The sequence below is a fragment of the Hyperolius riggenbachi genome, chromosome 5 (genome assembly GCF_040937935.1).
Source record: "Hyperolius riggenbachi isolate aHypRig1 chromosome 5, aHypRig1.pri, whole genome shotgun sequence".
In the NCBI taxonomy this organism is placed as follows: domain Eukaryota; kingdom Metazoa; phylum Chordata; class Amphibia; order Anura; family Hyperoliidae; genus Hyperolius; species Hyperolius riggenbachi.
Window position 1 is genome coordinate 72,602,914 of NC_090650.1, and position 15,118 is coordinate 72,618,031.

General features: G+C 47.6%; 1 protein-coding gene across 1 annotated transcript in view; it reads left to right on the forward strand.

Annotated features, from left to right (window-relative positions):
- SHH (sonic hedgehog signaling molecule) overlaps positions 1 to 15,118 on the forward strand; it is a 70,707-nt gene that overhangs the window by 27,632 nt on the left and 27,957 nt on the right. Inside the window, exon 2 of the mRNA XM_068238612.1 lies at positions 9,152 to 9,413. Coding sequence (XP_068094713.1) covers positions 9,152 to 9,413 — 262 coding nt within the window. The remainder of the gene's footprint in view (positions 1 to 9,151; positions 9,414 to 15,118) is intronic.

A 15,118-nucleotide genomic window follows, 5' to 3' on the forward strand; every position in this document is an offset into this window, starting at 1 on the left:
GTCCTCCTCAAACCGCCATCCACGTACAATGCCTGCTGCACTCTGCTCCTCCTCCTTCTCCTCATTCAGGTTAGGGACCTCCAACTCTTCCACTACCTGCTGTGAGCCCTCCTCTGAGCTGGACTGTGCTGCCATCTGCTCCTGTTCTTCCAACTGCCTCAGGGCTTCATCCCCACGCTCAATTAAATTGTCCATTGCCTGCTCCAGTAGACAAACCAAGGGCACCCACTGGCACACAGAGGCCCGCTCCTCACTGACCATCTTGGTTTCCTCCAGGAAGGGACTCAGCACCAGGCATACTTGCTGCATCAGTGTCCACTGAGTGGCAGTAATCATGGGGACTTGCTGGTTGCTGGGGACACTTGGGTCTAGCATGTAGGCCCTAAGAGCCAGCCTGTGCTGACACAGCCGCTCCAACATGGCCAGAGTCGAATTCCAGCGAACTGGCATGTCGATGATCATCCGGTGTTGTGGCCTTCCATACTGCTGCTGTAAGGTGGACAAGAGTGCAGAGGCAGTGGCTGACAGGCGGAAAAAGCGTACCACCGCCCGGGCATCCTGCAGCAGCTCGCTCATCCCCTGGTAGGTGCGCAAGAAGCGCTGCACCACAAGATTGAGCACGTGGGCCAAGCAGGGGATGTGCTGGAGGTTTCCCTGCTGCACTGCTGCCACCAGGTTGGCCCCGTTATCGGCTGCCACATACCCCACTTCCAGGCCTCTGGGGGTCAGCCACCTCCGCTCCTGCTTCCTGAGGGCGGCCAGGACGTTGGTGGCCGTAAGCCTCTCCTTCCCCAGGGTCACCAATTTTAAAAGGGCTTGGCAGTGCCGAGGCTTGGCGCTGCTGCTGCCGAGGCGGGCTTGCTTTCCGGGTGCTGAGGGAGTGTCGTGACAGGACCCTTCTGCATCCCCCCTGATCCCGCGTGGTGGCACCACTAGCTGGGCTGATGCGCTCTTGTCCTCCCTCCCTTCCATCAGTGTCACCCAGTGGGCCGTAAAGGACAGGTAGCGACCTGTCCCAAATCTGCTACTCCACGAGTCCATGGTCACGTGGACCCGCTTGCCCACAGAGTAGTCCAGGGAACGGGCCACGTTTTCCACCGCAAACTTGTGGAGTGCTGGGATCGCGCTCCTGCTGAAATAGTGGCGACTGGGGACTTGCCACTCGGGGATGCCAAATTGGAGCAGCGTCCGCATGGCGCTCCCCTCCTGCACCAGGGAGTAGGGAAGCAGCTGTGATGCCATGGCCCGGGCCAGCAAGCCATTTAGTTTGCGGATCCGCCTGTGGCTTGGAGGCAGAGGCTTGGTCAGACCCTGAAAGGTGTCGCTCAGCAGGGTCTGACGACGCTGGGATGCAGGGGAGACAGAGGAGAGAGACGAACACTGGCTGCCAGCCTTAATGTCTGTGTCCTGAGTAGCCGAGGTGGAAGAGCGCTTGCGTGCTACTACTGCTGCTGCTGTGGGGGATTCACGACCCTGAGGGAGGGATGATGCTGCTGCGCTGGTGGGCCTTCTGCTCTCAGGAACCCCTGCCAGCAGTGCCTGCTTCCTCTTAAACTCCGCATACTCGCGGCAGTGGCGGCTTCTCAGGTGGCCCTGGAGGGATGAGGTACCCATCTTGCTCAGACTTTTCCCACGGCTCAATCTTTTGCTGCATAACCTGCACACAGCATACCTTTTGTCATCAGTACATTCCTCAAAGCAATCCCACACTGGTGACTTTAATTTACTGCGGCCCTCACTAGCAGAGGGTGCAGCGGAACAATGTGTGGTCAGGGCCGGGCCGAGGCATAGGCTGGAGAGGCTCCAGCCTCAGGGCGCAGTGTAGGAGGGGGCGCACAAGTCATTCAGCTGTCATTCCTAATTGTGTTTGAAGCAGAAAGAAATAAGAAAAGGGGATACTTATCAGTGACTGCAAGCCAGATAACTAGATATTAAGGTGTTGGGGAGGTTGTGGGCCCTGTGGCGCCTCTTAGTCTAATAGCAATCAGTGTGTGACGGCTGAGGTGGCAGGGATGGAGGGGCGCACTTTGGTGTCTCAGCCTTGGGTGCTGGAGGACCTTGTCCCGGCTCTGTGTGTGGTAGTAGTTGCCGGGGGTTGCATGGTGGTGGTGCCGGCTGAAGCAGTGTCCTGTCTACTTCCTCCACGCCCACTGCTGCCGATGCCCCTGCCCCTGCCTGACATATGGCGATATCCTTGCCTAGGCCGAGGTGACTCGTCATCCTGCTCTGCCTCTGACCATTCTTCTACGGACTCAGCAGGCTGCACATAGTTAGGGTCCACAACGTCGTCATCATCAGCAGCATCATCATAATCCAGCTCTTCCTCTGACTCCCCCGCCTCCTCTTCTGTCCCTACATCCCCAGACACAGACCCCTCTTCTTCATCACCAGAACTCAACAACGCTTGTGATTGTGGCCCAATCTCAATCTCTGCCACATCAGTCCCCAGTAAGTCCTGAGCTTCTTGCATCAGCAGGTTCCCAGAAGCCGGACTGAGGGACAGAACGCTGTCATCCTGGGAGGGCTGCTGACCAGTGGGTGCTGGGGTGGATGTCACAACAAGCGTGGGACGTTGGCTGCTGCTGCTGCTTGGAGTGGTGCTCACAGTAGAGGTCTGGGAGGAAGTCATGATGTCCATGAGTACGTCAGGTTCCATTTGCTCAACCACCACACGGGGACCAGAAACTTTAAAATATTTGGACAATGGCGTCCGCTGACTCGGCCCAGGCTTTGCTGCCCCCCTTTCTGCTGCATCACGACCACGTACAGCTGGGCGTCCTCTCCCTGGACGTGGAGCAGTCCCAGAAGTGGCTGAGGCAATTGAACTCCCTTTCCTCTCACCCCGCGAAACCCTGCCAGACATGTTGCTAGTAATGAATCACTGGATGCAGTGGGCACAGTACAAGGTCACTGAAGGATGCAGTGGGCACAGCAGTGGGCACTGGATATACAACTAGGTCACTGACACTGAAGGATGCAGTGGGCACAGTACAAGGTCACTGAAGGATGCAGTGGGCACAGCAGTGGGCACTGGATATACAACTAGGTCACTGAAGGATGCAGTGGGCACAGTACAAGGTCACTGAAGGATGCAGTAGGCACAGTACAAGGTCACTGAAGGATGCAGTGGGCACAGCAGTGGCCACTGGATATACAACTAGGTCACTGAAGGATGCAGTGGCCACAGTACAAGGTCACTGAAGGATGCAGTGGGCACAGCAGTGGGCACTGGATATACAACTAGGTCACTGAAGGATGCAGTGGGCACAGCAGTGGGCACTGGATATACAACTAGGTCACTGAAGGATGCAGTGGGCACAGTACAAGGTCACTGAAGGATGCAGTGGGCACAGCAGTGGCCACTGGATATACAACTAGGTCACTGAAGGATGCAGTGGCCACAGTACAAGGTCACTGAAGGATGCACTGGGCACAGCAGTGGGCACTGGATATACAACTAGGTCACTGAAGGATGCAGTGGCCACAGTACAAGGTCACTGAAGGATGCAGTGGGCACAGTACAAGGTCACTGAAGGATGCAGTGGGCACAGCAGTGGCCACTGGATATACAATTAGGTCACTGAAGGATGCAGTGGGCACACAAGGATGTCACACTGTGTAATGAGATGCTCATATGCCAGCGAGCGAGCAGTGGGCACTGGGCACGGCACAAGGTCACTGACAGAATGAATGAACAGCGCTGGCAGAGAGTGGCGGCGCCGGCGGTGTGACTGGCTGCCTGCAAATAGTACAAGTGTATAAACTGTCACTGGAATATACAAGTGAACACTGCAGCTGCACTAACCTGCCTGCCTGCACTCTACACACAGATAATCCCCTCTCCCACTACACTACAGCACTGAACCTGCCTGCACAGCACTACACACAGTTAAATAATCACTAGACTCCCACACTCCCACTACACTACACTGACTACAACTAACTACAGCAATCACTCACTGACTAGCTAACTGTGTACAGTATAAGAGCAGTGTTAGCAAAAAAAACGCTTTGTTTTTAACACAATAAATGCACTTGCTCAAACAACATTGGCCTGGAGATAATCCTCTCAGCACCACAGTCTAGCAAGGACAGAGCTTTTCCATCATGGCCGCCGCTTTATATTCAGGAGGGGAGGGCATAGCTCCCCTCCTGTGATTGGTTGCTAGGGCCTGGCTGGGGCACTCTGATTGGCCTGCAATGTGTCACTTCCGCATAGTTTGACGCATTTCCGCAAACCACGACTTCAGCGCCGGGTTTCACGAGCGTGAATGCGGATTTCTGTCCACATTCACGCGTAGCCGAAGCAGATTTTCGTGGTTGAAAATCTATTCACGGCTTAGCGTGTCCGAGGCGGAATGCGTCAAAATGGTCGTGAATCCACGCGTAAGCGTGATCACGACCTGGCGGTGAGCACCACTGCCTGCAATGTATATCCAGGCCTGAGACCAGTGATAAGTTGATAAACCATTGGTAATGTAGATACAGATGGTTCTTATGAAGCCCCGTTTCTAGGGGTGTGCAGGCTGAGCGGCTGCCCTGAGCGCTGAGGTTGAGGGGGCCCCACGATGGTGGGGGGATCCACGGTTGCGGGGAGGGTGCCCCGGCTTCTCCCTCCCTTTCTCTCCCCGGGGCCACTCTCCCCTCCGCTGTAGAGTTAGCGCAGCAGGAAGCGTTGTATAGAGCAACTCACCTCCCTGCCATTCCAATCCACTTACTAATCAAGAAGTAGAGTGTGCATCAGCGGCTATGCAGAGGAGACCAGCGTCAAGTGATCCGCTATTGGAACAGCAGGGAGGTGAGTTGCTCTATACAATGCTTCCTGCTGTGCTAACTCTGCAGCAGAGAGGCCCCGGGGGGGCGGGTTGGGGGGTCGGGAGAAGTTGGGTTGCCCTCCCCGCAGCTGAATTCCCCCCTCCATTATGGGGGCACCTACCTATCTAACCTATACTGGGGGCACCTGCCTATCTAACTTATACTGGGGGCAACTATACTGGCTACCAATACTGGAGGCACCTACCTGGTTAACCTTTACTAATTATACTGGCTACCTATACTGGGGTACTATGCCTGGCTATCTATATTAAGGGGACCAATAGCTGGCTACCTATACTGGATGCAGCTAGACCTGGCTAACCAATATTGCGGGTACCTATACCTGGCTCCACGGGGGAGGGGGGGCACAATTTTTACACTCTCGCCCTGGGTGCAATTTAGCCTAGAAACTGCCCTGTTCTTATGCTGCTATACACTTTGAGAAGTATACATACTCTGCAGCTTGGGATTGCATAGACCATGGTAATATAGTCATTATGTAATGCGTTAGGAACACTGACATATAAATTATTAAATAATCCTTAGGCGTGGAGAAGAGGAGTTTTGGCAACTGGACAGAATAATCAAAGCTTTATAACTTAAATCAGATCTGTCACAAATGATGCAATATCGCACTGCTACAGAGAGATCACACTGCTACACAGCAGTCGGAATGCAGAAAGAGATTTAACTTACTTTACAAAATGTCAGTAAGACTGTAAGAGGAACTGTAGTGAAAAAAATAACATAATGAATAAAACTGGTTATTTTTACAATATATTTTACTATATTCATTTATAGATTATTTAGTCAGTGTTTGCCCATTGTAAAATCATTCCTTTCCCTGATTTACATTCTGAAATTTATAGCTGGTGGTGACAGCTTTAGCCCAGCCAGCTGATCTGTACGGAATGGAAGGAGATATTGCTTGCTTGGCAGCTGGAAAAAGCTCTTATTTCCCACAATGCAACGAGGTCTACAGACTGAAAACTGTCAGGGCCATGGCACTGACATCACACTGTGGGAGGGGGTTCAAAAAAAGGTTAAGATTTCTCGTGGGAAAAGTGGTATCAGCTACTGATTGGAATGAATTAAAATCCTTAGTTAAAGGGGAACTTCAGCCTAAACAAACATACTGTCATCAAGTTACATTAGTTATGTTAATTAGAATAGATAGGTAATATAATCTCTTACCCACCCTGTTTTAAAAGAACAGGCAAATGTTTGTGATTCATGGGGGGCTGCCATCTTTGTCATGGGGGCAGCCATCTTTTTGGTTGAAAGGAGGTGACAGGAAGCAGGAGACACAGTTCCAACTGTCCTGTGTCCTGATCATCCCTCCCAGCTGCACACGGTAGGCTTCAAATGTCAAATTCAAAATGTAAAAAAAAAGATTGCACCAAAACAGCAGAACGAGAACAATAACATCAGAAATCCCATCATGCTTTGCACAGCATCAGGGGAAAAAAGCCCGGGCAGTTTTCTTCTGTGCAGCTATAAATGAGGCTTGTATAAGAGAAACAAAGTTCTGATGCTGTGAAACTGTTAAAGAAACACCAGGCCTTTTCAGTGCTGCTGAGTCGATTTTTAGTCCGGAGGTTCACTTTAAAGTTTGTCTTTAAAGGGTCCCATACACCTAACGATTTTCCTGCTAATATACAGCCGTTTCGATCACAGTGATCGAAATGGCTGTGAAATCCTCGCGCACACCTCTGACAGAACGATGGATTTCCGTCCAAAATCCATCGTTCCCGTCGACTCCCGTTGATCCATCCGTGCGGAAGATTTTTTTTGAGCGCCGGTGGGTCGGGAGTGCGTCGATAGCGGCGTTCAAATGACCGACGCAATACAGCGGCAATACATTACCTGTTCCGCCGGCGCGAGCCCCGCTGTCACCGCTGTCACCGCTGCTCCGTCTCCGCGCTGGTCTGGTCTTTGGCATGCTTCACTTCTTCCTGCCTGGCAGGAAGTTTAAACAGTAGAGCGCCCTCTACTGTTTAAACTTCCTGCCGGGCAGGAAGAAGTGAAGCATGCCGGAGACCAGACTAGACCAGCGCGGAGACAGAGCAGTGGTGTCCAGGGGACTCGCGCCGGCGGAGCAGGTAATGTATGCGGTGCGGGGAGTGGCGGCAGCACCACCACAGATTGTAAACGGTTTCAGGCTGAAATCGGTTCACAATCTGTTTGCAGTAAAGGTGGCCATACGATCCCTCTCTGATCAGATTCGATCAGAGAGGGATCTATCTGTTGGTCGAATCTGATGGCAAATCGACCAGTGTATGGCCACCTTTAGTGTTCTTAAATGTGCACCCTGAGTTATACTTGCATTATTGATATATGTCTTATTCAATAAGCTGCACTGCGAACTTTAATTGAGCAGCGCAAGCTAAAAATCCCATGCACATGCTACACGCGGTAGTGCAATGCTAACTTACGCATGCTCCATTGAAAGTACGGGCGCTTCTTTAATCCCACCTTGAGCCCCGTCGGGTCAAGTGTGCACTTTGATTGGCCCAATAGGCTGCCTGTCACGTGACAGCCTATTGGGCCAACCAAAGTGCGGGGATCACATCCTACAAAGACACTGGACCGGACGGGGCAGGGTGGGATTAAAGAAGCAACAGTATCGCCAAAAAAGAGTGCATGTAAGTTACCAGTGCACACTACGCAGCTCTACCGCGTGTAGCATGCGCACAGGTTTTTTAACTCACGCTGTTCAATTTAAGTTGTGCTGCTTTAGCTTAGTGAATCAAGGCCTTAGTGCGTATCTATAACACTGGCAAGGGGGCACAAATATTTACAGTGTAAGGGGTTAGTCTTTGCCTTTTCTGATATTAAACCAGATGCAGGTCCTATTCTTGTAAAATGATTCCACTAATTTAAAAGTAACCTTTCCTTTTCCCTTTGCTTTAAACTGTCTCTGCACTCCTTATCATTCCTGTGCAGATTGTTCTCACCACTTCAGAAAAATGCTGAGTTTAGAGTAGAGGTAGATAAGTCATTTCATGCAGTAAAAATATTGGCAGTGACATGTTAGTATCTTAAAACAGAGCTAAAATCAGTAAAACATGTGTTCTGCTAAATTTTGACTACCACTGTGGAGTAGTCAGTGCAGTCCCTGCAGCCTTCCACAGTGCAGGACTAGGTTCAGCAACGTGAGCCCAAATGCATGTAATACTTAAATTACTTGGTGCAGCAGTAGCAGGGCATGGGGCTAGCAGTAGTTAAAGGAGCTGAGGGCATGCTGGACTAGATCCAGCAATGGCGTCCCTAGCAGGAGCCATGTTTTCCTGTGTCAGACTAAACCCAAAATTGGTGCTGAACTGCAAAGTGCCAATGTCGGACATAGTCCAACACAGTATTGAAAAGTGTTAAATCCTAAATGGCCCTATAGGATATATTCTGGCTGGCAGGACTTGCAGTGCTGACTCCCAATTAGAGTGTCAGATGCTACTTGGCTATACTGAACAGCAGTCTGTGTCCTGTCCAAACTCCTCCCACAATCCAACCATCAACCCCACAAGGTAGTGGGGAAGGACCCGGGAGGGGAAACCAGCCAGTAATTTCATTAGGACACAGCTGACCCCTTTCCACTTCCTTTCTCTGCTCCCCAGGAGTGAGCAGAGAGAGGAGACAGGAGGAGTCACATGACAACATGATAGCTCTGTGTTGAGTAAGTAAATCCCACTCTACTTGCAGATCTATACTTTGTAAGTATGGGTCATGTGACTGACTTCTCCAAAAGGAGTATATCTGAAACAGTTGCATCAAGCAATTTTGAAATCGTGTAAGTAACTTGGATGATGGAGCTCTGCTCCACCTTCAGTCTCCCAGCAGCAATCGTCGCATGTAGACTGTTAGATGGCGAAACAGGCAGCACTGTACTGGGGACAGCCGTATGGCACGGCTGTCCCCCTGGGGGACACAGGAGCAATCCGCTGTGATAGGCTAAAGCCTATCACAGTCAATCGCTGTAATTGGCTGATGGGGGAGGGCGGAAGAAATAATAAAAAATAAGCTTTTTTATAAAAAAAAAAAAAAAAATAAAAAAAAAGAGAGAGAAATATTTGTAAAAAAATAAATAAACATTGGTGGAGCGATCAGACCCTACCAACAGAAAGTTTTTGTTTCTTTGGATAAACCATGAGCTGGATGTAAGCTGAATCTTGATGGTAATTCAGATTTGTGGCTGGCCCACTTTGTCTCTCACTCTCTGTGTCTCATTTCAGGGATTTCTTACCATTAAACCAAAAATGTCCACCCCAGAAACTAGTCACACATTTTTTCTGGAAACTCAGTAGTAACCTGCTCCTTTTTCTTTGCTGTTTCTCTGCAGAGGTGCAAGGACAAGCTCAATGCCTTGGCAATCTCAGTCATGAACCAGTGGCCGGGGGTGAAGCTGCGGGTGACAGAAGGCTGGGATGAAGATGGGCACCACTCAGAGGAGTCACTGCATTATGAGGGCCGAGCTGTGGACATCACCACGTCTGACAGGGAGCGAAGCAAATACGGCATGCTGGCCAGGCTGGCAGTAGAAGCTGGATTTGACTGGGTCCACTATGAATCTAAAGCTCACATCCATTGCTCTGTTAAAGCAGGTAAGATTAATAAAGACTACATTGCTTCCAGCTTTTTTATATACTGTATATAGAGTTCTCTGAAGTACTGTAGATATGAGCTGAGGCTGACTAAACACAGCTAAATGATTTCAAAGTCAATGATAGAGGCTCTTCGGAGGGCAATTGTACATGAAGCAGCTCAGCTCAGTGGACGCTGTGTGCCACGTAGCGCCTGGTATTGGGGCAGCTATAGTTGCAATACTATAGTCCGGAGGGAATTTCAGCGGCAGCAGGGTGAGCTGTCATTCGGCTCCCCCTGCCCCCAACAGCCCCTCAGGGTAATAAAATGTACACATTGTTCAGGACTGTAGGGTTGAGCTCTAATTTTGCATAATCGTAATTTCGCATCAAAATTCGCAATATGATGCAAAATCATGTGGCAAAATTTCTGGCAAATTCGTAAATAATTTTGCACTGAACCATTAATATGTTCCATAATTTTGTGACTATGTGTAATTATGCAAACATAAGAAATATGATTCTGTGGGAACCAAGCAAAATTTGTTTTTTTCAAAAAGACCTTGTAGGTTTTGAGAGAAATTATTTAAAAAAAAATTCTAAGAAATGTTAAGCTCGGTAATCTTGGTCATCAGTCATCCTGTCAAGGCTCATACACACGGGGCACAACTGTCGCCACAATTATGTGGCAAGCGCATGTTGCGACGACAGGTCCCCAGTGTGTATGAGATGAGCGCCACGAACCGTCGCCAGTCAGAGCTGTCGCCAGGCGATTGACTTGGCCAATCACCGGCAACAGCTGTCGCAGCAACTGTCGCTAGTCCGCCACGCATACTGCGTGTGTATGCGGACTAGCGGCAGCAACCCACACACCATGCACGGAGCTTCTGGCTTGGGGGAGGAACTTTCGGCGACAGCTTCCGCCGCATCTCTGTCCCTCTGTGCGCCGTTTGTACGGCTGCTGCACAGAGGGACCTGGCGACGAACTGTCGCTGCTTTTTTTTTCACATCGAAAGGAATAATTAATTTTCTTTGACCAAATTCAATGTACTTCCACAAATATTTCTCAAAACCGAAAATAGCATTTTCGGTGCAAAAATAACTTTGGCAAAAAATCTGCAAGCAACACTAGTGGCCATTATTTATTTTTATTAATTTAAGTATTTATATAGCGCCGACATATTACGCAGCACTGTCCAGAATATATTGTCTAGTCACTAATTGTCCCTCAGAGGGCCTCACAATCTAGTCCCTACCATAGTCATATGTCTATATCATGTAGTGCATGTATCATAATCTAGGGCCAATTTAGTGGGAAGCCAATTAACTTATCTGTATGTTTTTGAGATGTGGGAGGAAACTGGAGTGCCCAGAGGATACCCACACAGACACAGGGAGAACATACAAACTCCATGCAGATGTTGACCTGGCTGGGATTCAAACCAAGGACCTACTGCTGCAAGGCAAGAGCGCTAACCCCTATGCCACTGTGCTGCCCATTGATCTCCCACTGCTTCTACTCCACCCTCCTCGTACTGAAGTTTTCTAACATTTCCAGTTAGATTTTTGATCAATAAACTGCACAAAATCAAAAATGAATCGATTGGATATGTTGCAGCAGTAGATTACTGGCTCAAAATGATCAAATAGGTCAGAAATCATTCAGAAAAATTGATGTGTGTATGGCCAACTAAAACCTATGTTTCGAACTTTTTAAAATCATTATTATTATTTTTTTTAAAAGGACTATACATTTTCATTAAATCCGCTAGCTGGATTTTGATTCCATGCATTTATTTGAAGCTAAATTAGGTCAAGGTGGCGACATAACAGCCACAACCAAAAGTGGTTTAAGAAAAAGTACAGATATTTAATAACGCCAAATATATAATAAAAATCTCATAATAAAGTTAAACTTTGCAGTTTGATGCTAATTTTATGAACAGTATCGTCTACGTAGAGTAAGGAGCAACATTCAGACCGGCATTATAGCTGATTGTATAATTTTATGTCTGTCAGAGCTTGTTGTGCTTAGCAGTGTAACGGTAGTAAAGGATCAAACGCTGGGGCTTTCCATGATAAATAACAGAGCTTTTACAAGTTCCCAATAGCCTATAAAAGGAATATGTTTTTAATTTAAAGTAGTCCCTGAGTATGGATATTTAGCACTCATACAGCAGTTAATTAAAATTTCATCGGCTCAGTTAACTTCTATCAACAAAATTAGTTCTCAGAAGTAATGTGGCTTTTGGGATGACCAGAATGTAATAAATTTTAAGACTTCCTTGGCAAGCAAATACATTAAGCTGCAAGCCCTAAACTATAACTACACCATGCAGTTACTGTGGGAGGCAAGTTGTTAGAAACTTTTTCCAGAAGTGAATTTCTGTAGGTCTTTGGACGCTCTGCTCCATCTACTCCTGCTAGGAGAGAACAACATAACTAAGCTGTTATTATTATTTCGTATTTATGTAATAGCAACGACATTTTCTGCATGGCTGTACAGAGTATATTGTATATTGTCACTTAACTGTTCCTCAGAGGGGCTCACAGTCCTATGTATGTATTTTGTAGTATATGTATTGTAGTCTAGGGTACATTTTTTAAAGGGAAGCCAATTAACTTAGACCTCTTTCACATTAGCTAACACTTGCATGAACCTGACTTCATGCACGTGTTATGACTTGCAGCGTGACGCCGGGAAGTTGCGGTGCAACGCCGATCAGCGGTGGTAGTTCTAATTTACCCAACGGGAAAATGCCAGCGCTGGACGCTACGAAGCTCCCAGATGCGTTACAACGTAATGCTCTGGAATGCTTTGCGTAATGTGAAAGTTACCTTTCTAACCACATCTTGGGGAGCGATCCGTCAAAATGTATGATCCATCTCCTAGTGTGAAAGAGTCCTTAGCTGTATGTTTTTAGCATGTGGGAGGAAACTGGAGTGCCCGGTAGTGATGATAGTAGTCTGCTAATTATGATTACATGAAATTTTGCGTACATTTTTCTCGGCCATAAATTGGACATTCAATTGTTTTCGTGTAATCCATTGGTAATTTCACATAATTTTCATGTAATTTCATGCCGAATTTAGAGATTAATAGCAAAACCCCCATTCATGCTATTGTCACCCAAATAGCTCCATATGTTAAGGCGAAGGGTGGGAACAAGGGAAGAAATAGTTTTTCAAAAAGACCTTGTAGTTTTTAAGAAAATAGATTTTACAAATGCAAAGGAAAAATGTTTTTTAAACTCAGGAAAATGACAGTTTGAAAACCACTTTCCTTTGCATTTTTACATAAAAAAAATAAAAAAGATTTTCTCAAAACCTAAAAGGTCTTTTTAGAAAAAACTTTTTTGCCTTGTTCTCTTTATTCCTCTAAACACACATAGTAATATTGGTGATGATAGCATGTATGGTTCCTGATTACATTTACAAATGAAAATAATTACGATTTTACCCTAATTGCGAATTACAATGTGAAATTACAATTATGCCAAATTTGTGCTCATCATAATGCCCGGAGGGAGGTCACACGGCCCACCGTGCTGCCCACTGTTACACCAGAATTAAAGTCAACAGAAGAAAACAGCCCAGTCTGTAGTAAGGTACCCGAAGTTACAATATTTACTCATCCAGACTTACCTTTTAAAATAACAGTTTTAAAGAATTTACATAGTTACATAGTTATTTTGGTTGAAAAAAGACATACGTCCATCGAGTTCAACCAGTACAAAGTACAACTCCAGCCCGTCCCCCACATACCCCTATTGATCCAAATTTAAACAAAAATGAAAGGCATTTTTAGCTCATTTAGGGACTTGTGTGCATTGTGAGAGTAATGCGTGCTATGCAGGCCCGGATTTACATCAGAGGAGCCTATAGGCATAGATGTCCTGGCACCCTAGGCTATGCCCTTCATAAACCTACAAACTCCTGCCAAACCGCTCTACAAGTGTGCTGGCTGGCCCAGCTGTCACTTCTCCCTTACTTTCCTTGTCCATCATTGGTAGCTACAGGTGTTCCTTAGTATTAAGATAGCCAGAAGTACCCTCAATATTAAGTAGCTAGAGGCACCCCCAAGTATTAGGTAGCTAGAGGTGCCCCCGACTGAAGGGAGATCTCATCAGTGGAATGCCGAGACCCGGGTGAGTAACCTCTCATTTATACTCTGTTCAGGACTCTGCATAAGGAAGGAGGGAGGCACTGGGAGAGTGGAGTGAGCCGCCTTTCCATCATCAGGAGCCTGTAGGCACGTGCCTAGAGTGCCTTGTGGTAAATCCGTCCCTGATGCTATGCAAGTTAGCTACTTGTGCAACATGTGCTACCTTGTCAGCATTAGTGACAGTAACATTTAGTGGACTGCCCTTTATTCTCTTGAAACATTGTATAGAGAATCACATAGAGCAGTTTGGGGGCTTTTTGGTCTTCTCATATGAAAAATAAAATATTGAAGGAGGCCTGCTTAATCTCTATACCAGTGTTCAGCTGGATTAGGGCTGTAAACATTGTTAGTTTTATGAGTTTGCTATTTGGTACACTGCTTTGTTTGATTTCAATTCTTCTGCGAGTCTACATTCTAAAAGCGTGTTTAATGCATACCTGTAGCTATTCTTCGTATCCGCCCACTTACCCTCCTTGCGCAACATGATGTGAAACACTCATGGGGGTTGTGTGGGAGGTGCCTCTAGGGATTGTGGGAAAGGACACAGCCAACCTCCCACTCAACCTCCCTGCAGGATTTTCCTGTGGAGAGATATGTCCCATAGTATGCAGCATTGCAACAGACAAGATCCAGTACTGGAGCCTGGTCTGGACAGGGTTGTAGGTAATGGGTCAGGGTCCTTTCAATGCCAGGCAGGCTGAAAGTCCAAAACAGTGTAACTTTTAGCATCAGGGCGACCAAATATAAACTACTGAGTTTCATGGTTGTGATTTCACTACTGATAGACGGGGTTTGGTTAACAGAGAGATGAATTTCCCCAATACCTATTTCTTCCCTGACTCCTCTGGCTTATCACTACTGTTTTAAATGCTGTGCACTGCATGCAGCCAGCCAATCACCATGCAGGGACTGAAATCAATGGTGATTGGCTGGCTGCACGCAGTGCACGGCACTTGAAAACTAACCAGAAAGCAAATGAGACGGCAGTGCCGGGGGCAGTTGTTGTATATAATCCGCTGTCTGCTCTGCATAGTAATGAACAGGACCACCTCCCAGCCCCCCCCCCCCCCCCCCCCCAGCCCCGGGCCTCTTCACCACTGCAGTGGTGGTGGGGGCTATTGTTATGTCTCTGCACCAGGCCCATTGTGTCAAAAAACACACAAAAAAACTGGTCACAAAGCAATTCACTAAGTGGACAAAGTGGTAAACTTTCACTCAGTCTGTTAGTGTGCGGATTAATGTTATAATGTACAAGTAGTCCCCAGTTAACAAATGAGATCCGGACTGTAGGTTCGTTCTTAACCTAAATCCATTCTTAAGTCAGAACACCGTGCCATCTCTGTCCCTTGTGCCTCCAGTGTCCCCCTCTATGTCATCTCTGTCCCCCTCTTGTGCCTCCTATGTCTCCCTTGTGCCTCCTTATGTCTCCATTGTGCCTCCTGGTGTCTCCCTTGTGCCTCCTTGTGTCTCCCTTGTGCCTCCATTTTGCCACCTTGTGCCTCCATTTTTCCTCCTTGTGCCACCTTGTGTCTCCATTGTGGCTCCTTGTGCCTCCATTGTG